At 40.1% G+C, this 22,837-nt stretch overlaps 1 protein-coding gene across 1 annotated transcript in view; it reads right to left on the bottom strand.

The window, feature by feature from the left end:
- NECAB1 (N-terminal EF-hand calcium binding protein 1) overlaps positions 1-22,837 on the bottom strand; it is a 192,317-nt gene that overhangs the window by 102,099 nt on the left and 67,381 nt on the right. The window contains exon 4 of the mRNA XM_044914252.1: positions 4,019-4,044. Coding sequence (XP_044770187.1) covers positions 4,019-4,044 — 26 coding nt within the window. The remainder of the gene's footprint in view (positions 1-4,018; positions 4,045-22,837) is intronic.

The following is a 22,837-nucleotide window of genomic DNA, read 5'->3' as shown; positions in this document are numbered from 1 at the left end:
TGGAAATGTGTGACAACCAATTCTCATCAGTTTAAGTGAAGAATCTTTGAACGGTAAGAGTCTGAACGTTGTTTTATAAGAGAATAGAGCATGATTTATAAACAGACTTATTTGACAAGTTGCCTATCAGAAAGCAAATTATCTCCTCATGGAAATTCAATGCAACATCTTTGCTAATATGCTAACCAAAGGTTAGTTTCTCCCTTCCCTACTATACTTAACTGGTGGTGTCACATCACCAAGTTTTGTTTTGTTTTCCTAGACTGCCTCTTAATCCTCCAGGTGGCTGTGTTTTCAGGTTTGGCCTAAGAATTTCAAGTCAGAACCAGAGCCCCATACCCTCCACCAAGGCCCCACTGGGACCTGATCTCACAAAGCATTCTCATGAGTTTAGATGAAAATCCTACAGTACGTACCTCCCCATAGCTTCCCAAGCAGTATACTAGATTGGGAGGAAAATACTGAGATGACAGAGAACGGAGAGGTGGGGAGAACACCCATGCTCTGAATAGAGGTGTCAGTTGGGAATCTAAGAATGTGGGTTATTTTGAGAGAACGCATATCAGTGTCATGCAAAATGTTTTATATCTCTTTTTTGGTGATTTTTTTTCTTTTTTTTTTTTTTTAAGTAGGCTCCACAGCCAGCATGGAGCCCAACGCAGGGCTAGAGCTCACAATCCTGAGATCAAGTCCTGAGCTGAGATTATGAGTCAGCCAGGTGCCCCTTTTTTTTGGTGATTTTATAAATGTGCCAGGGAGCCACAGTTCTAATAGTTTGGAAGAGGAATAGTGACTTCTGATTTTCCAGCATTCGACTTGGCTGGCGGAGGTACCTCTCAGCACCGCCCAGGGGTCACACTGAGGTCACTCGTTCAGCCTCTATCCTTCAGCCCTGGGTTGGGTCAGGAACGTAATAATTTTACTCCTGATAGATTTTAGATCACAGCTAAAGATGGAATGAAGAGAAAACCAAAGACTCAAAGCTAGAGTTCAAACACATATACCTAGCTGTAAGTGAGTTATATACTGACTGATAAGATATGGCCTAAAGCTTCTATTTGGGCAGGCCTCCCTAATTATGGGAAGAGTGAATGACGTGGCATGCCTCAACACTGCTGGTGGGCGTGCAAACTGAAGAATCTTTGACCAAGTAATTATACCTATAGGCATCTACCATGTAGAACAACTCATACAAGAGTATGAATATAAAACAAATGAAGATATTTACTTCAGTCCTGTTTGTCCAAGTGAAGAGTTGGAAACAACCTGAAAATCCACAAAAGGGGGTTTGATTGAAAAAAATGAAGGTAAATGCAGCACATGTGCAGCCTTTTTAATAAAACGAACAGTGTGCAGCTGTCCTGATCATATAGTATGATCTCACTGTTGGAAAAATTATCACAGCATATGTATGATGTCAATTTATGAATAAAAATATCTGGAAGGAGATGCTCTAAGCAATTTGCAGCAGACATTAGGGAAAAAGGGGAGGGGGGGAAAAGGAGACTGACATTCCATCTTAAATACCTATGTTATTCTGTATTATTAAATTTTAAAAACTATTATTTTCGTAACTAAAATAAATCAATACTTTATTTTAATAGCTTTTGATTTCTAGGTCCTTAATTTAGTAAAAGAACAAACTAAGTAAAAGCAACAGAATGAAAGTTTTAGATACCTGGACCTTTTAACTGCTTCTATGAAAGAGCACATGAAATCTGCTTTCCATACTGATCAAGTGCCATCCCTCCCATGCACAAGGGGGAATTTGTGTGGGGTGTGAGTCGACAGATTTTATTTGCTTGCACTAAAGCATTTGGTTTTGATTAGAATCCAACTTAAATATTTACTTTATATTTACAAAATAACAAGACATGAAACTGTACTCTGGAAATTAAAATGCATATTCTTGAACAGAGAGGGGGAGGGTTATAATATATGATTGGGAGTCATTGGGTTTAAAAATACAGAGCAATTTGGTTGCATTAAAACCCCATATACTAGGGATGCCTGGGTGGTTCAGTCAGTTAAGCGTCCGACTCTTGATTTCAGTTCAGGTCATGATCTCAGGGTCTTGAGATCAAGCCCCACATCAGGCTCTGACTCAGAGTGGAGGCTGCTTGGGATTCTCTCTCTGTCCCTGTGTCTCTCCCTCTGCCCCACTCCTCCCCCCCCCGCCCCCAGCTTGCACGCATGCTCTCTCTTAAAAAAAAACAACAAAAACAAAACAAAACACCCCATATACTAGTTCCCTAACTATGTGGAAAATCATAGTCAAAGCTTTTTCCAGTAAATGCAGAGTAGGTTCCTAATCTAGTTCTATTATTATAGAAACAAATTAAACATTTTTTTTTTTGGTAGAGGATTAAGTGAAGATACACAATCATACTAAGAGAGGATAATGTAATATGCCTTAGTGACAATACATAAGCAACGTAGCAAATAAAGAAGAACCACTAAATGTCATGTTAAAAGCCCTTATAACAGTGTGCTTTCTCATGAGCCATGCCTACCCAGGCAAAGTTGAGTAGAAAACAAAAAGAATTATCTGGATGATTTGAGGAAAGCATTACTTTGGTCTGACCTATCTAGACACTTGAGGCAAATGGGTCTCCCAACCTCACAAAATTATCGAGATAATCTTCTCAGTTCTTTATCTCCCCACTTCACTGGCAGGTACCATCTACACATGGATGAGAATAGACTACAACTTGACCTTTATAGTGATTGCTATTCTTTAGAAAGCCTGGTGGCCATAGTCCCCACAGGCCCTTTGGCCCACTTGGCACAGTTTAGTACCCGTGTGTGGATGGGTCGTGGTTGGATTATGTGTAGAAGCAGGTCAGGATTTTCCCGGTTTTTCTTTATTAGTGTTTCATAATTAACAAAATCATGACCTGCTTTGGTACCAGAAACCTTGCTTCTGCATAAACAACTTGCTTTTCAGTTGGATTATTTTCACTGAAAAGGAGAGAGACACTATGCAGGAACAGAAAACAGTGTTTTAGGACCACTGGAAAATTGGAAAGCTTATGGTGATTTTCATATTTGTGTTGTTCGTTATTTTCTTGAAACCATGTGTTCTGATATTTTTTTTCTGACATAACCTCACTCGGTGTCACTCTACCATTTAATGAAATGGAAGATAACCACTCTTGTATACTCTAAAATGGACTTTGTGATGATTTGGTAAACTTTAAATTTGTAAGACTTAGAAGGTGTTCAGGAAGCGCTTGTGACTTCAGTTAGGAGTTTCAGAGAATCTCATCTGTAAAATTATTTTTAAAAAACCTAGACAATAAAATCAAATTTGGACAAGGTGTTATATAATTACCTTAAAACATATAACTTAAAACCTCCCAACGTTCAGAGAAAAATAGCTGTTTCACACTGAATAGTCTCAGAATGCTTCATAATTTTCTCACAACAAAAAATAAATCGCAGAAATGTTGGCCTTTTCCACATTCCTAGCCTTTGACTTTTGTTTCCAACTATGAGGATGAAGAAAATAAATGAAGAGGCTATAAGTCAGGAATCTGTAGAAATTCCTCTCTCTACTGAAACTCGTTTTGCAAGTGACATTTAACATTCCAGAACTGTTCAGGGAGGTATGGAACAAAGTTGTTTTTATATGTCAAGGGGGTCAATTTTGCAAAAACAGTAGTAAAGGCAATATACTTGAAGAGAATAATGAAGTTGTATTAAACACCAATGTAAAAATATATTCAAACTAGGGGAGACTTTGCTATTGTTAAACTAATTGTACCAAGTGCAAAACAATTCTTCTCTATGAAGAAATTAATGAGCCCCAACTCTTTCTCCACTGAAACACATGCTTGAGTAAAACTCACAGATGAAGATAAATCCTTTGAGATCTCAATTATCTTTTACTATATTCCAAATCTAGGACACTAATTTCAGGGTATGTAGAAATTTAAATAAGATGGTGTTCTTTTTCATCCTAAAGCAAGTAGTGAGTTTGATTGCCCACCCCTCCCCCCAAAATACCACAACTTACCACAGAGTTCTTCTGTGTCAAGATTGCTGAAAAGAAAAAAAAAAAAAATTGTTGTTACTTTGGTAATATTTAAGTCTTTAAATACTTACAGTTATTCCCCCAATCTATAGTACTATTTTAATAGATGTAATTATGGTATTTCTTATATTCTACATTGCTTAAATAGTCATGTGAACAATGATTACATCAGATTCCATCTTTGAGCAAATAATTCCTGGGGTTTGTGTTTCCCCCAGTATCATGCTGGGGAATACTGCCTAATCGTGAAGAACATAGACTCTGGAGCCAGAATGCCTGAGTTCAAATCCTGACTCTACCATTTACCACTCATGTGACCCTGAATGGACTTCTTTGCATCCCAGGGCTCAGTTCCTCAATCACAAGATGGGGATAATAAGTTCTGTTTCATATGAATGCAATAGGAAGTAAATGGGTTAATACATACAAAACAGTTAAAAGAGTAACTGACACAAAATAAGCACTCAATAAATGTTAGCTATCAGGATTTCTGATTTGGTAGAACTGCTAGAACTTCCATATCTAAACTCAACCTATGAGGTAAGTTTGACTCCATGCCTTTTTGGAATGATTTCTGACACATAACAAAGAGTTACATGGCTTAATACTTACATGTAAACAATAGTTACCTCTTACTCTTATGAAGATAAATATAGAATAGCAGATGAAATATTAGCAGATATAATACATTCCTATCAGAATAATGTCTGGACCATGGCAGGCATGGTATAGGAATGCAAGAATGGTCCAAAATCAAGCAATAAATCAATTTAAGATTATATTATAACTTAGAGGAGAAAACTGCTATTTAACACTAGATGGGAATTTTTTTTTTTTTAAAGATTTATTTATTTGAGACAAAGAGAATGAGAGAGAGAGAGCACATGAGAGGGGGGAGGGTCAGAGGCAGAAGCAGGCTCCCTGCCGAGCAGGGAGCCCGATGCGGGACTCGATCCAGGGACTCCAGGATCATGACCTGAGCCGAAGGCAGTCGCTCAACCAACTGAGCCACCCAGGCGCCCAGGAATTTAATAAAATTCAACACTCACTCCTAATTTTAGAAAGTTTAATGAAATTGGAATAAAAGTAAACCTCTTAAAGATTATAAAGACTTATTAAAAGTCAACTGCAAACATCAACTAACTGAAAATCTTTGATTTTATTCAGCTGCCACAGGTGAAAACCCAATGTAAATAACTGTCATAATCCAGTCCTCCTCTATGTGGCAGTCAGGGCTGCTGTGCTGGAGGGGTACTCGTGGGAGCATTCCAAACACTGGGTCTTTTTACCAGTTCCATCACTAGTTGTAATATAATCTTAACTTCAGTATTTTATCCTCAGACACTGAATATTTGATCTTGGATAAAGGACATCTCCTCACTTAAGCAGGTCTTTTTGTAAAGTATTTGCCACCAGACAGAACACATAAAACCTTCTGCAGTAGTTTCGGTGTGGGTTTCTATTCATTCATTCATTTTTCCCACAGGCATTCATTGCTATGTACTAGGGACTATTCTAACCACCACAGATGGATCAGGTTGCAACAGATACTGAGATGAGTAAGTCTGATCACTAGTCTCTAGCAGCTGGATTTAGAGGTAGACTTCTACAGTAAATTAAAATGTGATAAAATAATTGCTATGGGGTAAGTGGCTAATGGCAAGGTTATCAGGGACTATAGAGGATGAAATTTTGAGGCTAAGTCTCAAGGGTTAAATAGGAGTAGAAAAGGCAGACAAAGGAAGAACATTCCAGTTAGAAGAAACACTGTTTGCAATAAAAGTTACAAATGCGAGGAGTTCTTTTGGCTGGAACATAGATTATTAATGAAGAAATGGGACTAACAATGAAAAGCCTCATGTGATCATCTAAAACGTTTCTATGTTCTCTTGTCAACTTAGAATCATGGAGGATTTTAAGGAAGGGGAGTGACATCATCAGATTTATACTTTAGGAAGGTCACTAACCGCTGAGTTGAGGTTAGGCAAAAAGAGGGTAGAAAAGAGGCCAAGAGAACAGTTTGGACGTTATTACTATAGTCTGGGCCAGTTGATCCCAGACGGGAGTATAAAACCCAAGGGGTGTGCAAGGCCATCCAATGGGGGCAAGAAGAAATACTTGGACATCACACACACACACACACTTTTAAATTTTATTTTGAAATAATTTCAAACTACAAAAAAAAGTGCCCTTCACCTAACCATCTCCCCAGTTGTCAACATTTTATTTCACTTATCACATTCTTTTTCTGTTTGTTTCTTCAAATCATTTGATTGTACATTGCAGATAATGATATCCCTTCACCCCTAAATGCTTCAGTGTGTAGTTTCTACAGATAAGTACATTCTCTTACGTACAAGTGAGAAAATTAATATTGATTCAATGCCATTATAAAATCTAGCAGTTCTCAAATATCTGTATTTATATTTAACCTTACATTGTTTTCATTTCTTTTTGTGTAATTTTACAGTGTATAAGTATTAATACAGTGTTGCATACATAGGATTTGATTTGTAAGTCTTCAAATATCAAGATTTCAAGCCAAAATGCATTACCTAATATGGGAGCTTGATCAGAGGTATAGGACGAATAGGCAAAGATGGGGAGAGGGGCAAAAAGAGTAGACAGATGTGAAGGATTTTGAGGTAAAACCATCAAAGCTTGGAATCTTATTGGATTCAGAATTAGATCACTTAGACATTTTTAGTATCATTTCAAACATTTTGGTCATTAAAACTTACATGTCATTTCCTAACCTTAGTGTTTTCATAGAACTTCAGACTTGGAAAAGGACATTAAAGGTCACTTTGTTTTTGTATTTTCCTCAGAATGGTTCACAGGTTCATAATGACATTTTTAATTTCAAAGGAATGAACAGTCCAATCCATTACGAAAATTGAATTACATGGAATATATCATAAAACATAGCTCAGAGTTGGGGTGCCTGGGTGGCTCAGATGGTTGAGTGTCTGCCTTCGACTCAGGTCATGATCCCAGGGTCCTGGGATTGAGCCCCACGTCTGGTTCCTGGCTCAGCTGGGAGCCTGCTTCTCCCTCTCCCTCTGCCTTTCCCCCTGCTCATGCTCTCTTTCTCTATCTCTGTGTCTCAAATGAATAAGTAAAAAAATCTTAAAAAAAAATAGCTTAGAGTAATTTGCATGACATTAGTTCTACATATTCCTTAATAAAAGGCTATGTTCATAAAGTACTATAATGATCCCCTCAAACATTCCTTTATTTAGCTGTTTCTGTGCTATGTTGTTTGTTGTGCGTAGTAAAGCATGGTTCTTTTTATAGTAGACTTACATGGGTGAATTCTATAGAACTGATTTCTTACGAGATAGCTCCATCCCGTAGTAACAAAGGATTGTAAAGAAATAGTAAGCCATAGATAAGCCTACAGTATATCTGAGAGTGTGTGATATTGTTCATGTTTATAGTAAGAAAACCTACAATCTTTTAGCTATGCCATTTTTTTAAAAAAAAGGAAGCTAAATGGAAAGAATAAATGCTAGTCACATAGTAAACATTCTTACTGAAACAGAACCAGAGGGGTGTCACTATCAGAAGGCATTCTCAGCCAGACGCCAAGGAGGGATAAAGAACAGAGACATTGACTGCAGCCTGACTGACAATTGTGAAGGGGAGAAATGGAAACAAACTAAGTGCTCATTAGCTGAATAACTAAGCAAACATCATATCATTATAAAATCATTAAAATGTATCTAAAGAGTTGTCAATAGCTTGAAAAAAGCTTATGTTTAGAAGTTATGTAAAAAGGGGGGGAAGATGGCGGAGGAGTAGGGGACCCTATTTCAACTGGTCCCCCAAATTGAGCTGGATATCTACCAGACCACTCTGAGCACCCACGAAACCAGCCTGAGATGTAAGAAGATCTGGATCTCTACAAACAGAATATCGCAGGCGGTTGGTTTTGAGGTACGAAGTGGAGAGCCGTGATTCTGCGGTCAGATATCCGAGGATAAACGGCAGTGGGAGGGTGCCTGGACGTGGGGATCCTACACGGACGGTGAGTGACAGCCTCACACACTGGGGACGGGGCATAGACTAGCAGACCGGTAGCAGCGGGGAAAGGACTTTAGGGCAGTCCCTGGGGCGGAAACCGGGAGCCGCGGGGTCGTGCGCAAGTGAACTGGGAGCGGCTGGCGGTTTTAGAAGCACAAAGGGCAGAGACGTGCCCCGACCTGGAGGCAGGACTGGGAGCGCTGCGGAGGGGCGCACAACTCAGGACACTGAAGTTTATAGCACACGGACAGAAACGGAGACGGTGTGGCCTGGAGAGCTCACTGAAGAACAGACTGAGGTCTCTCTGCTCTGAGGCAGAGGGTTGGAAACAGTCTCTTCTGCTCTGACTTGTGGAAGAGACAAGGAAAGCCGCAGGGAAAGCTGTCAGAGAACAAAAGCCCCAAAGACTGATTCCCGCTGAGCCCATCCCCGCACAGGGGGACAGGGCAACTCCGCCCAAACAGGGTTGCCTGAGTAACAGCGTGGCAGGCCCCTCCCACAAAAGATAGGCTGGGAAAACAAGAGGCCAGCAACCCTAAGGTCCCAAGAAAACAGGTGCATCTTGCTTGGGTTCTGGTCAATAATTTGGACTCTATACATTCCCTCAAACACCCATCAACAGAATGACTAGGAGGAGGAGCCCCCCAAATAGAAAAGACTCAGAGATTATGACTTATGCTGCAGATTTACAAATGGATGCAGATATAACCAAGATGTCGGAGATGGAATTCAGGCTAGCAATTGTGAAGACAATGGCTAGAATGGAGAAATCAATTAATGGCAACATAGAGTCTCTAAGGGCAGAAATGAAAGGTGAATTGGCAAGAATTTAAAAATGCTATCAATGAGATCCAATCCAATCTAGATAATCTAACAGCTAGGGTAACTGAGGCAGAAGAGCGAATAAGCGACCTGGAAGACAATATAATAGATAAAAAGGGAAAAGAGGCGGCCAGGGAAAAACAACTCAGAATCCATGAAAATAGAATCAGAGAAATAAGTGACACCATGAAGCATTCCAATGTCAGAATAATTGGAATCCCGGAGGGAGTGGAGAGAGAGAGAGGACTAGAAGATGTATTTGAGCAAATCGTAGCTGAGAACTTCCCTAATCTGGGGAATGAAACAAACATTTGAGTCCTAGAGGCAGAGAGGACCCCTCCTAAGATCAAGGAAAACAAGCCAACACCCCAGCAGGTAATAGTAAAACTTGCAAATCTTAGAACCAAGGAAACTATCTTAAGGGCAGTTAGGGGGAAGAGATTCCTTATGTACAGAGGGAGGAACAGCAGAATAATGTCAGACCTATCCACAGAGACCTGGCAAGACATATTCAGGGTACTAAATGAGAAGAACATGCAGCCAAGAATACTTTATCTGGCAAGGCTGTCATTTAGAATGGATGGAGAGATGCAGAGCTTCCACGACCAGCAGAAACTGAAAGAGTATGTGACCACTAAGCCGGCCCTGCAAGAAATATTAAGGGGGGGGGGTTTCTATAAAAGGAGAAAGACACCAAGAGTGATATACAACAGAAATTTACAGGGACAATCTATAAAAACAACGTCTTCACAGGCAACATGATGACAATTAATTCATATCTTTCAATAATCATTCTCAACGTGAATGGCCTAAATGCTCCCATAAAACGGCACAGGGTTGCAGATTGGATAAAAAGACAGGACCCATCCATATGCTGTCTCCGAGAGACTCATTTTGAACCTAAAGATACATCCAGACTGAAAGTGAAGGGATGGAGATCCATCTTCCATGCCAGCGGACCTCAAAAGAAAGCTGGGGTAGCAATTCTTATATCAGACAAATTAGATTTTAAACTAAAAGTCTGTAATAAGAGACACAGAAGGACACTATATCATTCTTAAAGGGTCTATCCAACAAGAAGATATAACAATTGTAAATATCTATGCCCCCAACATGGGAACAGCCATCTACATAAGCCAACTGTTAACCAAAATAAAGTCATATTGATAACAATATGTTAATTGTAGGAGACCTCAATACTCCACTCTCAGCAATGGACAGATCATCTAAGCAAAAAATCAACAAGGAAACAAGAGCTTTGAATGATACATTGGATCAGAAGGACCTCATAGATATTTACAGAACATTCTACCCTAAAACAATAGAATACTCATTCTTCTCGAGCGCACATGGAACTTTCTCCAGAATAGACCACATACTGGGTCACAAATCAGGTCTCAACCGATACCAAAAGATTGAGATTATTCCCTGCATATTTTCAGACCACAATGCTCTAAAACTGGAACTTGATCACAATAAAAAATTTGGCAGAAATTCAAACACTTGGAAGCTAAAGACCACTCTGCTCAAGAATGTTTGGGTCAACCAGGAAATCAAAGAAGAACTTAAACAATTCATGAAAATCAAGGAGAACGAAAACACATCGGTCCAAAACCTATGGGATACTGCAAAGGTGGTCCTAAGGGGGAAATACATAGCCATCCAATCCTCACTCAAAAAAATAGAAAAATCCCGAATTCACCAACTAACTCTACACCTTAAAGAACTAGAGAAAAAGCAACAAACGATGCCTAAGCCATGCATTAGAAGAGAAATAATTAAAATTAGAGCAGAAATCAATGAATTAGAAACCAGAAACACAGTAGATCAGATCAACAAAACTAGAAGTTGGTTCTTTGAAAGAATTAATAAGATCGATAAACCACTGGCCAGACTATCCAAAAGAAAAGAGAAAGGACCCAAATTAATAAAATTACGAATGAAAGGGGAGAGATCGGGCGCCTGGGTGGCTCAGTTGGTTAAGCAACTGCCTTCGGCTCAGGTCATGATCCTGGAGTCCTGGGATAGAGTCCCACGTCGGGCTCCCTGCTCAGCGGGGGGTCTGCTTCTCCCTCTGACCTTCTTCCCTCTCGTGCTCTCTGTCTCTCATTCTCTCTCTCTCAAATAAATAAATAAAATCTTTAAAAAAAAAAAAAAAGAAAGGGGAGAGATCACGACTAACCCCAAGGAAATAGAAACAATTATGAGAAATTATTATCAACAACTATAGGCCAATAAACTGAGCAATCTGGATGAAATGGAGGCCTTCCTGGAAACCTGTAAGCTGCCAAGACTGAAACAGGAAGAAACTGACAACCTGAATAGGCCAATAACCAGTGACGAGATTGAAGCAGTGATCAAAAACCTCCCCAAAAACAAGAGTCCAGGGCCTGGTGGATTCCCTGGGGAATTCGACCAAACATTCAAAGAAGAACTAATACCTATCCTACTGAAGCTGTTTCAAAAAATAGAAACAGAAGGAAAACTTCCAAACTCATTCTATGAGGCCAGCATTACCTTAATCCCCAAACCAGGCAAAGACCCCATCAAAAAGGAGAATTTCAGACCAATATCCCTGATGAATATGGATTCCAAAATCCTCAACAAAATCCTAGCTAATAGGATCCAACAATACATTAAAAGGGTCATCCACCACGACCAAGTGGGATTTATCCCCGGGATGCAAGGGTGATTCAACATTTGCAAATCAATCAATGTGATAGAACACATTAATAAGAGGAGGGAGAAGAACCATATGGTCCTCTCAATTGATGCAGAAAAAGCATTTGACAAAATACAATATCCTTTCCTGATTAAAGCTCTCCAGAGTATAGGGATAGAGGGAACATTCCTCAAGTTCATAAAATCCATCTATGAAAAACCCACAGCGAATATCATCCTCAATGGGGAAAAGCTGAGAGCCTTTCCCTTAAGATCAGGAACACGTCAAGGATGCCCACTCTCGCCACTATTGTTCAACATAGTACTAGAAGTCCTAGCAACAGCAATAAGACAACAAAAAGACATAAAAGGTATTCAAATTGGCAAAGAAGAAGTCAGACTCTCTCTTTTCACAGACAACATGATACTTTATGTGGAAAACCCAAAAGACTCCACCCCCAAATTACTAGAACTCATCCAGCAATTCAGTAATGTGGCAGGATACAAAATCAATGCACAGAAATCAGTTGCTTTCTTATACACTAACAACGCAACTGTAGAAAGAGAAATTAAAGAAACGATTCCATGTACAATAGCACCAAAAACCATAAGATACCTCGGAATAAACCTAACCAAAGAGGTAAAGGATCTGTACTCTAGGAACTACAAAATACTCATGAAAGAAATTGAAGAAGACACAAAAAGATGGAAAAATATGCCATGCTCATGGATCGGAAGAATAAACATTGTTAAAATGTCTATGCTACCCAGAGCAATCTATACCTTCAATGCCACCCCGATCAAAATTCCAATGACATTTTTCAAAGTGCTGGAACAAACAATTCTAAAATTTGTACGGAATCAGAAAAAAACCCGAATCGCCAAGGAAGTGTTGAAAAAGAAAAACAAAGCTGGGGGCATCAGGTTGCCCGATTTCAAGCTATATTACAAAGATGTGATCACCAAGACAGCATGGTACTGGCACAAAAACAGACATATAGGCCAGTGGACAAAGCTGCACATTGCAGAACAGAGAACCCAGATATGGACCCTCAACTCTATGGTCAAATAATCTTTGACAAAGCAGGAAAAAACATGCAATGGAGAAAAGACAGTCTCTTCAGTAAATGGTGCTGGGAAAATTGGACAGCCACATGCAGAAGAATGAAACTCGACCATTCTCTAATGCCACTCACAAAGATAAACTCAAAGTGGATGAAAGACCTCAATGTGAGACAGGAATCCATCCAAATCCTAGAGGAGAACATAGGCGGTAACCTCTTTGACATTGCCCACAGCAACTTCTTTCAAGATACATCTCCAAAAGCTAGTGAAACAAAAGCAAAAATGAACTTTTGGGACTTCATCAAGATGAAAAGCTTCTGCACAGCAAAGGAAACAGTCAACAAAACAAAGAGGCAACCCACAGAATGGGAGAAGATATTTGCAAATGACACTACAGATAAAGGGCTGGTATCCAAGATCTGTAAAGAACTTCTCAAACTCAACATCCAAAAAACAAATAATCAAGTCAAAAAGTGGGCAGAAGATATGAAAAGACACTTCTCTGAAGAAGACATACAAATGGCTAACAGACACATGAAAAAATGCTCATCATCATTAGCCATCAGGGAAATCCAAATCAAAACCACATTGAGATACCACCTTACACCAGTTAGAACGGCAAAAACAGACAGGGAAAGAAACAACAAATGTTGGAGAGGTTGTGGAGAAAGGGGAACCCTCTTACACTGTTGGTGGGAATGCAAGTTGGTACAGCCACTTTGGAAAACAGTGTGGAGGTTCCTCAAAAATTTAAAAATAGAGCTACCCTATGACCCAGCAATTGCACTCCTGGGTATTTACCCCAAAGACACAGATGTAGTGAAAAGAAGGGCCATATGCACCCCAATGTTCATAGCAGCAATGTCCGCAATAGCTAAACTGTGGAAAGAGCCGAGATACCCTTCAACAGATGAATGGATAAAGAAGATGTGGTCCATATATACACTGGAATATTACTCAGCCATCAGAAAGGATGAATACCCAACTTTTACATCAAGATGGGTGCGACTGGAGGAGATTATGCTAAGTGAAATAAGTCAAGCAGAGAAAGTCAATTATCATATGGTTTCACTTATTTGTGGAACGTAAGGAATAGCATGGAGGACATTAGGAGAACGAAGGAAAAATGGGGCGGGGATTGGAGTGAGAGATGAACCATGAGAGACTATGGACTCGGAGAAACAAACAGGGTTTTAGAGGAGAGGGGGGAGGGGGGATTGGTTAGCCCGGTGATGGGTATTAAGGAGGGCACGTACTGCACGGAGCACTGGGTGTTATACGAAAACAATGGATCATGGATCACCACATCAAAAACCAATGATGTATTGTATGGTGACTAACATAGTAAAATTAAAAAAAAAAAGTCATGTAAAAATGTGAAACCAGATATAAATGGTATATATAGAATAAAAAAATGCATATGTTAAGGACTTGGGGAAAAAGTAACAATAACCAATAGCAGGTCACATTGCTTCTGGATGCTAGGACTTTGGGTGGGTTTGCTTTTTCCCCCATTATAAATGAAACCTTGAAATAAGAGAAACCAAAGATCTGGAAAACTGTAAAGAGGGCAAAAGCAAACTTTATGATTACAAATAGAATTACTCAGGAAAAGATGTGAAGCATAAAAGGTAAGGTTCTTATTATTTAACTTATGAACCTACTTGGTACAAATTACAATATATCTGTCAGTTTGGACCTACCACTCAATTTTGCAAAAAGCACCACTCACACTCCAAGTATAACAAGGACACAACATACACTGAACACCATTCATTTACAAGTCTTTGGGGCAGCTGAAGTTGTTTTGTCTTGATTCTTCTGTGTCAGGCACTGTTCGTTCTGAACTGCTCTCCTGAGAAGTAGGTTTACCATCAAGAAAAGAGAAAATATTTGGGAAGGGCAGACTGATTTCTACTTGGGATTTCAGAATCTTTCTAATACAACCTTTTATAAACCAGCTCTCAATTCCAGGGTCCACCTCAAAACAATTTTAGCTTCACATGAACATTCTTAGTTATCTCTGAAGTATTTTTCAATGGATTATCTGTGTTTGCTATATAAATAAGAACAAAGGATTAGGACTTTCTTACTGAAAAACCACCATTCTCAACTCTTTTTTTGCTTCTGATTATATTCAAGATTTTTAGCTACTTCTTCAAAATTAATATACTGTGGATCTAAATAGGAACCTTTAGAGTCTAAGTCCTACTTCACATTTTACTGAGCTTCCAGTTCATCACTGGCCAGTCTGAATATTACCAATGCAAACCGGTTTTTTTCTTCAGTCGGCAAAACAATTTGCTAAACACTGCTAAGCTGCCTAATAACCTGAAGGAGTTAATTTTGCCTTACGAAGATGTTTACTTCTAGACAGTATTTGAGGCAAGGAGAATGTGACTCAGTGAGCAACACACTTAGTTACTCCCTACGCTTAGTTACTCCCTGATGGGAGCACTGTAGCGATGCCCACATTGGTTTATTGGCAGATTAGCAGGCTGGCTAAGTAACAAATATGCTCAGCCATCATAGTGTTCATTTTACGAAGAATATTATGATCTTCCAATTCACCAAGAATAATCTGAGCAGAATATCCTTCCATCATCATCAGAGCAAATGTGTTCATCTAGTTCTGACACACCAAACAAAACAACATTAATGAAAATCAACAGAAGCAATATTGGGAGATCAGAAGAATGATAAAGGCCCTGAACTTGCAAATATGTTGAAATAGTTTTTAACTCCATGAAATAGACCTGTAACTGGTCATAAAGGGTCTGCTCATATAAGAGTCTGTCCCTCCAGTGGAGGGGGGACAGGGCAGATTGTGAGAAAGACGAGGGTCTAGAATGGGATGTGTCTCCTCTGATGGAGTAGATGCTGTAGATACAAACTAAGTTGAGGTGAACTCTTGCAGCTGAGAGACCTCCATCTAAAGGACTACAGTGACAGAATGGTGGCCAAAGGGATTTCCGGGACAGATTCTATTCAGCTATCCCCACATGTAGGGGAAAGTTACTTTAGTCACCAGACCGCAGACCCAAGAGATAGCATGAATGCAGGTCCCCACTTGTAGAAGAACAGCAATACCACACAGGTTATCAAACAGGGGCTTGGACTGTGCAATGAGCAAAGAAAACCAGAAGCAGGATAAAAATGGAGATTGCGGTTTTTAAACATTAAAATTTTTTTCCAGTGTAAAATGATTACCACAATCAAGTTAACTAATGCATCCATTACTTCACATGATTACTATTTTTTTTTTTAGATTGGTTCTTATAATCAAGACAAATAGTTGTCAGAAGCAAGGTAGTACGTAAGGCCAAGCTATCAACATAGTGTGACAGGACACGGAGTAAACACTGGTAAGAGCTCTGTAAATTCCTTCTGCTGAAGGCCGAAACTGTTCCTAGAACCTAGAGTGGGTCAGAGCCTGTGATTATAGGTGAAAGGGTCCTAAGTATATGGGAGACGAGTGCTACAGAGTTGTAGTAGACAGTGTTTAGCAACCAGCTGGCTTGAAGTGTGGGCTTAGAGTCTATCGTGATCAGAACAGACTTTGCATTTGGGTGTCCTCTACAGGTGGAACTTATAGGAGGTACCACAAACAGGAATCTGAACCTTGCTAATATTGGGACCAATTAAGATCAGACTATTTTCACACATAAATACAATTTCTCATGTAAGAGACAAAATGGAATTGGAAAATCATTCTGTTTTTTAGGTCAAAAGCTAATCATGTACTCATCTAAGACATAGTAAACATTTTCTATGTGAATTTCACTGGGCTGCCTTGTGTCCCCCCAAGAAGGTTTGTTCCAGTTTTAAACCCAATACGTATGAATACGGTCTTGTTTGGAAATAGGATCCTTGCAGATATAATCAAGTTAAGAGGAGGTCATACTGAGCTAAGGTTGACCCTAACCCAGTGATGGGATCTGTAGAAGGGAAGTTTGGATTCAGAGACAGGGAGAAGAGGTCCTGTGAAGATGGAGGCAGAGGCTGGAGTGATGTTGCTGTGAGTCAGGAACACCAAGGACTTCTGGCAACCACTAGGAGCTGGAAGAAACAAGGAAGAATTCTCCCCTGGAAACTTCAGAAAAAGCATGGTGTGCCAACAGCTTAATGTTAGACTTAATGGCTTCCAGGATGGATTTCTGTTGTTTTAAGCTACCCAGTCTGTGGCACTTTGTGACTGCAGCCCTAGGAAGCTAATACGTGTTTTACCAAAGGCTGTGGTAGGTTCCAAAGTCATGCACGCAAAATAACACCAACTTTTAATTTCTGTGTCAATTTCGTAGCCCTTGAGCATTTAGTGAACCAAAGAGCTGGTTTGAAAGTTGGGCAGTTACTATATTGAATTAGATGAACTGAAGTTTGGGAATTCCAAATGAAAGCTTATGGTACCCTAAAGAGTCAAATATGGGGAAAAATAAAAATAATAAATTTAAAAAAATGAAGAATTCAAAGTAAAATAACAACATATCTGGAGTACTTGGTATATGCCAGGTTCGATGTTGAGAGCTTTACCTGGTGTATCTCACTTCCTGCAACTCTGATTTCATGATTCCCCATTGTACAAGGAGGGGACTAGGCCTTAGGTGAGGTTCTGTCACTTATCTGAGGTCACACATCTAATGAGTGGCAGGACCGGGATTCAAACCTAGGTATGTTTAACTCAAGAATGCTCTTAACCACTAGATATAGGAATCCTGGACTCAATAATAAATATTTGGAGTCATCAGCACGAGGGGGCACTCAAAACCATAGGAATAGTCAAACTACGTAGTGTTTGTAGTTTGTAGTAGGAGCCATGGACGAACCTTCATTTGGACTCTTCAGTCTAAAACACGTCATCACACCCACCAAAGGTGAGGATAGTGATTTCTCCAACTGGCTTTCCCTCCATTGAACTCTGAAGTCACACAAGGGCAGATACTTTAACCCACTTACTGTATAACAAATATTAAAAATAGTAACTGACACAAGGCATGAACCAGATTAATACTTTTTGAACTGAATCCTAGAGATGACCATTGTCTAAGACCCCAGTAGAGAACAATCCCAATTTGTGATGAAAAAAAAATTAAGAACCTGTGAATATATTTAACCAAGGAGGTAAAAGATCTCTACACTGAAATCTATAAGACATTGATGAAAGACACTGAAGACACAAATAAGAGCAAGATAGTCTGTGCTCATGAACTGGAAGAATATTAATGTGTCCATACTACCCAAAGCAATCTACAGATTCAATGCAGTTCTTATCAAAATTCCAATGCCATTTTTCAGAAATAGAAAGAATAATCCTAAAATATGTATGGAACCACAAAAGACCCAGAATAGCCAAAGCAATCTTGAGAATGAAGAATAAAGCTGGGGGAATCATGCTCCCTGATCTCAAACTATATATATTACAAATCTATAATAAAACAGTATGTTGCTGGCATAAAAACATGTATCAATGGAACAGATTAGAGAGCCCAGAAATAAACCCATGAATATACACAATTACTGTCAAAGGTGGCAAGAATACACAACGGGGAAAAGAGAGTCTCTTTAATAAATGGTGATGAGAAAACTGGACAGCCACATGCAAAGAATGAAACTGGGCCCCCCTGTCCTATACCGTATACAAAAATGAACTCAAATTGATTAGACTTAAATTTAAGACTTAAATTTAAAATGAAATTAAAGACTTAAATTTAAGACCTTCAACAATAAAACTCCTTGAAAAAAACATAGTGGGGGTAAGCTCCTGGCTATTGGTCTTAGCAAGGACTTTTTTTTGGATTTGACACTAAAAGCAAAGGCAACAAAAGCAAAAATAAACATGTGGGATTTATCAAGCTAAAAAGCCTTTTCACAGCAAAGGAAACCATTAATGAAAAGCCAAGCTATGGAATGGTAGAAAATATTTGTTAATTGTATATCTGATAAGCAGTTAATATACAAAATAAAGAACTCATACAACTCAATAGCCAAAAAACAATCTAATTGAAAAATTGCCAGAGACTTGAATATTCTTTAAAAGACAAATGGCCAACAGGTGCATGACAATGTGCTCAACATCACTAGTCCTCAGGGAAACGCAAGCCGAGCTATCACCTCACACCTGTCAGAATGGCTATCCTCAAAAAGATAACAAACAAGTGTTGGTGAGGGTACAGAGAAGAGAGAAGCTTCATGCACTGTATTGTTGGGAATGCAAACTGGCAGAGCACTATGGAAAACAGTATGGAGGGGCCTCAGAAAACTAGCAATAGCAATGTTCTAGCAATCCCACTTTTGGGTATTTATATGAAGAAAACAAAAACATTAACTCAAGAAGATATGTGCACATTGCAGCATTATTTACAATAGCTGAGACATGGAAATAACCTAAGTGCCTTTAGACAAATGAATGGATAAAGAAGTTGTGAGACATACATGTGAATATTATTCAACCATGAAAAAGGGAATCCTGACATTTGGAAAGACACAGATGGACCTTGAAGGCATTACGGTATGTGAAATAAGGCAGAGAAAGGCAAATACTATATACTACATACTGAAAAGGAGCCTACAGAGAGTGGGCAGGGGATAAAAAAGACCGGGGTCTCAGAAATCAAGAAGAGAGTTCCAAGAGCTCTCTAGAGTGAAGAAAGACACAATAAGGAATGAAGAACCAGTGTAGTTCACACTTAATGTCTTTGGCCACTTTTGAGCAACAGTTTCAGTCCTTCCCTGAAATCTGGGGGCCTAGGAAATGCAGGCAGAACATAAACCTGACTCTCTGAAGAAATGGGACACAAAAGCAAGAAATAAGGCAGAACTAAAAAGATATAGTGAGAGAAGTTCAAATGATGAGAGAATGTTACGTTCCCAGGCTGGAACCAACAGGCAGAGAAGTAACAGGTGGAGAGACGCCAAGCAGAGACAGAGAGGAGGAATCTGAAACACAGGTGTAACCCTGACCAGGGGGGAAGCATATCTCTTTGTTCAAGCCTAAAATTAAAACAACAACAAAAAAGACATCTAATTGGTTCATATCCGTGACTATTCTCTAGTTTTTTTAGAGGTTTTAAATCTGGCTGAGCATCTGAACCACCTGGAGAATTTTTTTTAGGTAGCTTTTCAAGCATAACACTTAGAGATTATGCTTCAAAAATTCAAGATGTGGCTCAAGAAGCTCTTCTTTAAAAAAGTTGCCAAGGTGATTTCAGTAAGCAGCCTTTACCTTTAACACTAGGTCTCAAATCGAAGTATTTCTTAGAAAGGAAGCCATCTGCAAAGAATATCTGCTGTACGGTAAGTGGTAGCTTAAATGTATTACAATTATATGCTCCATGTTAATAGCATATGCTCGACAATTCTATCAACATAATATCCTCTCTTACTTACTTCTCTGGCCCTTCAGAGGTCCAAGTTCCCTGTAGTAGCAGACGGAACCTGCTTATACAAAAAGGCTCCAAATCAAAATCACGTCTTTGCCCTTGCTCTCTTGTAAGCTGTGCACAATGCCTAGTGGAGAAGACCGCCTGGAGTAAAAATTCTCCGGAGTCACGTTCCGGGCCCCTTTGCCTCTCTCTTCTCAGCACTTACTATCCACGTAGCTTCGGTGTCTCAGTGGCTGATACGAAGGCTTACTTGTATCTCTAGTCCTGTCTTCTACCTCAGACTTCCGTCGGGCTTCTCCAGTTGGCCAGGCTGCGGGAGTTACAGCAGCGCCCCTCAGCCCCGAGCGAGCGTAGGAATCCCGTGGAGCGCTTGGTAAACACAAGCTGCGGAGCCCCACGCCCAGAGATTCTGTTACGAGGAGGGGGCCCGTGAGTTTGCATTTCTCTCGAGCTTCCAGGTGATGGTTTGAGTAGCACTAACGGAACCTGAACGTAGCTTCTTTTTCTTGGTTTACTTTTGATCTAAGAGCCTAACATCACGAGCCACGAGCACCACCTGTCAGCTGACGCCGGCCCTGCCTCACTTGCACTAACTTGTTCAGGGCACGTGAAGGAGAGTCTTCTAATTAACTTCAGGCATTTGTGGATAGATGGACTTCGGAACCTACCATTTGAGGCTTCAAACAGGATGTTTTCTCCAAGGCTCTGATTTTGAACAGCTTTCGGCACACAAATAATGTTAAAAATTGCATCTTGAATGTTAGGTCAGGTATAAAAGTTGCATAGGGGGAGAGTATAATGGATCTACGTTTTACATTCTTTTGCAAAGGTATTTCATATGTAGGAAAAAACCCCACTCTGACTTTCCGGTTTTATCACTGAAAGGAAATACTGAAGCGGAGGTTCAGAGAAACAATAAAAATTTACCAGAAATTGTTTTCATCAGCCCGAGATTTATAACTGCTGAAGCATAACAGAACCACAAGCAGCTGCACTCTTTAAGTATTAGAGGATGTTGAGCTCGAACTGGTTGACTGACATCTGTATTTTCCAGAACTAAAAAGCTGTCCCATGGCTCATGTCCTCAGAGGACAATGAATATGTGACTCCCCACCCTTCCAATTCCCTGTACTGCTTTGTCTCACTGCTTCCTCTCTGTTGCTCTGTACCTGGCCCCCTCCTCTGCTGCCCCCATCAGAGCTCCCAGCATCTGCTGGGGAGTTCTTCCCTTTTCTTTTTCTGTCTTCATTCTTATTTCTTCCACCTCCTGCTATTTCTCAGACCAATTAGTTCTGACATTGAAAAGATTCGTCTTTATGATGCAGTGGACATCTCTTGCGTGTTCTGCTCATCTCTTCCATTCTTCTGTACCATCATCCCCTATCTCTGGGGAACCTCCCCTCAACTGTATGTTTCTGTTGGAGCTGTTGATCATAGTACCCCAGTCCCACCCTACCTCAACCCAATCTACTTGGCCACATGCACGTGCATGAAAATACTCTCCAGAGAGGCTAAGGTAATATGATGGAGCCTTGCACTACCTAAAGCCACTCACCCTCCTTGCCACGTGGCAGAATCTTATCTGTGGTAGAACGGACTGGGGCAATCCTGAGAGAGAAACAACTGGGGAGAGGGGTAGGAGAAGGCATGGGACAGCATGAATGAATAAACAAGAATAATGACCCCAAGTCCCTAGAATCCCTGGGACAAGCTTTACACCAAGAGTCTCCACTCCCTAGTCATGGTAGCAATGAATTCTGTCTCTTTCTCTTTCTTAATCTACTTTGAGTTTAGTTTCTGCCACATGTGGCTGAAAAAAGACAGAATTCATAACTAAATGACAGCACTTCTTTTCTACCAAAGGGAAAATTAATCTTCCCTTCACAAGGGACGTTAAAATTTGGGACTTTTGCTGGCTCAGCTGTGTCTGCTCCTGAGTGGTGGTAAGCCCTTCCCTTCCTCCTTCCACCTCAACATTGTTTCTTACCCAGCTCCTTCTCCACCTGGAACTCCTTCAGGAGCCTCACAAACACTCTCCAGAGTAGGGTTTCTCAAACTCTCTGTGGGGAATGGTGAGATTTTTAAATTTCCATTTTCTGCCAGAGTGATAGTTTCGTACAAAACTATAAAAATGAATTTACTACATCATGTACTTGGATTGCGCAGCAATGTCAAACTGCTATAAAAGTATCTAAACACTCACGTTTTCTTATCTCAGGTGGACAAGTAATAGTTTGTGGGCCACTGTCAGTCTGTGGCCTACACTTTGAGAAGTGCCAATACACAGAGCCGCTATTGTGCAGACTGTTTTTTTTTTTATTCTTATGTTAATCCCCATACATTACATCATTAGTTTTAGATGAAGTGTTCCATGATTCATTGTTTGTGCATAACACCCAGTGCTCCATGCAGAATGTGCCCTCCTCAATACCCACCACCAGGCTAACCCATCCTCCCACCCCCCTCCCCTCTAGAACCCTCAGTTTGTTTTTCAGAGTCCATCGTCTCTCATGGTTCGTCTCCCCCTCCGATTTCCCCCACTTCATTCTTCCCCTCCGTGCAGACTGTTCTTAATGCCTGTTTTAGGTTTCAGAATTTCTTTCTTTTTTAAAAAGATTTATTTATTTGAGAGAGAGAGCAAGAGAGTGAGAGCACGTGAGCAGGGGGAAGGGCAGAGGGGAGGGAAGCCTCAGGCAGACTCCCCGCTGAGCATGGAGCCCGACGTGAGGCTCGGTCCCAGGACACTGAGACCATGACCTGAGCCAAAATCAAGAGTCGGACACTTAACTGACTGAGCCACCCAGGTGTCCCCAGAATTTATTTTTAAGAAACATGTTTTGTATCAGAG

Source organism: Neomonachus schauinslandi, chromosome 4, assembly GCF_002201575.2.
Source record: "Neomonachus schauinslandi chromosome 4, ASM220157v2, whole genome shotgun sequence".
Lineage (NCBI taxonomy): Eukaryota > Metazoa > Chordata > Mammalia > Carnivora > Phocidae > Neomonachus > Neomonachus schauinslandi.
This window is presented reverse-complemented; position numbering and strand designations above follow the sequence as displayed.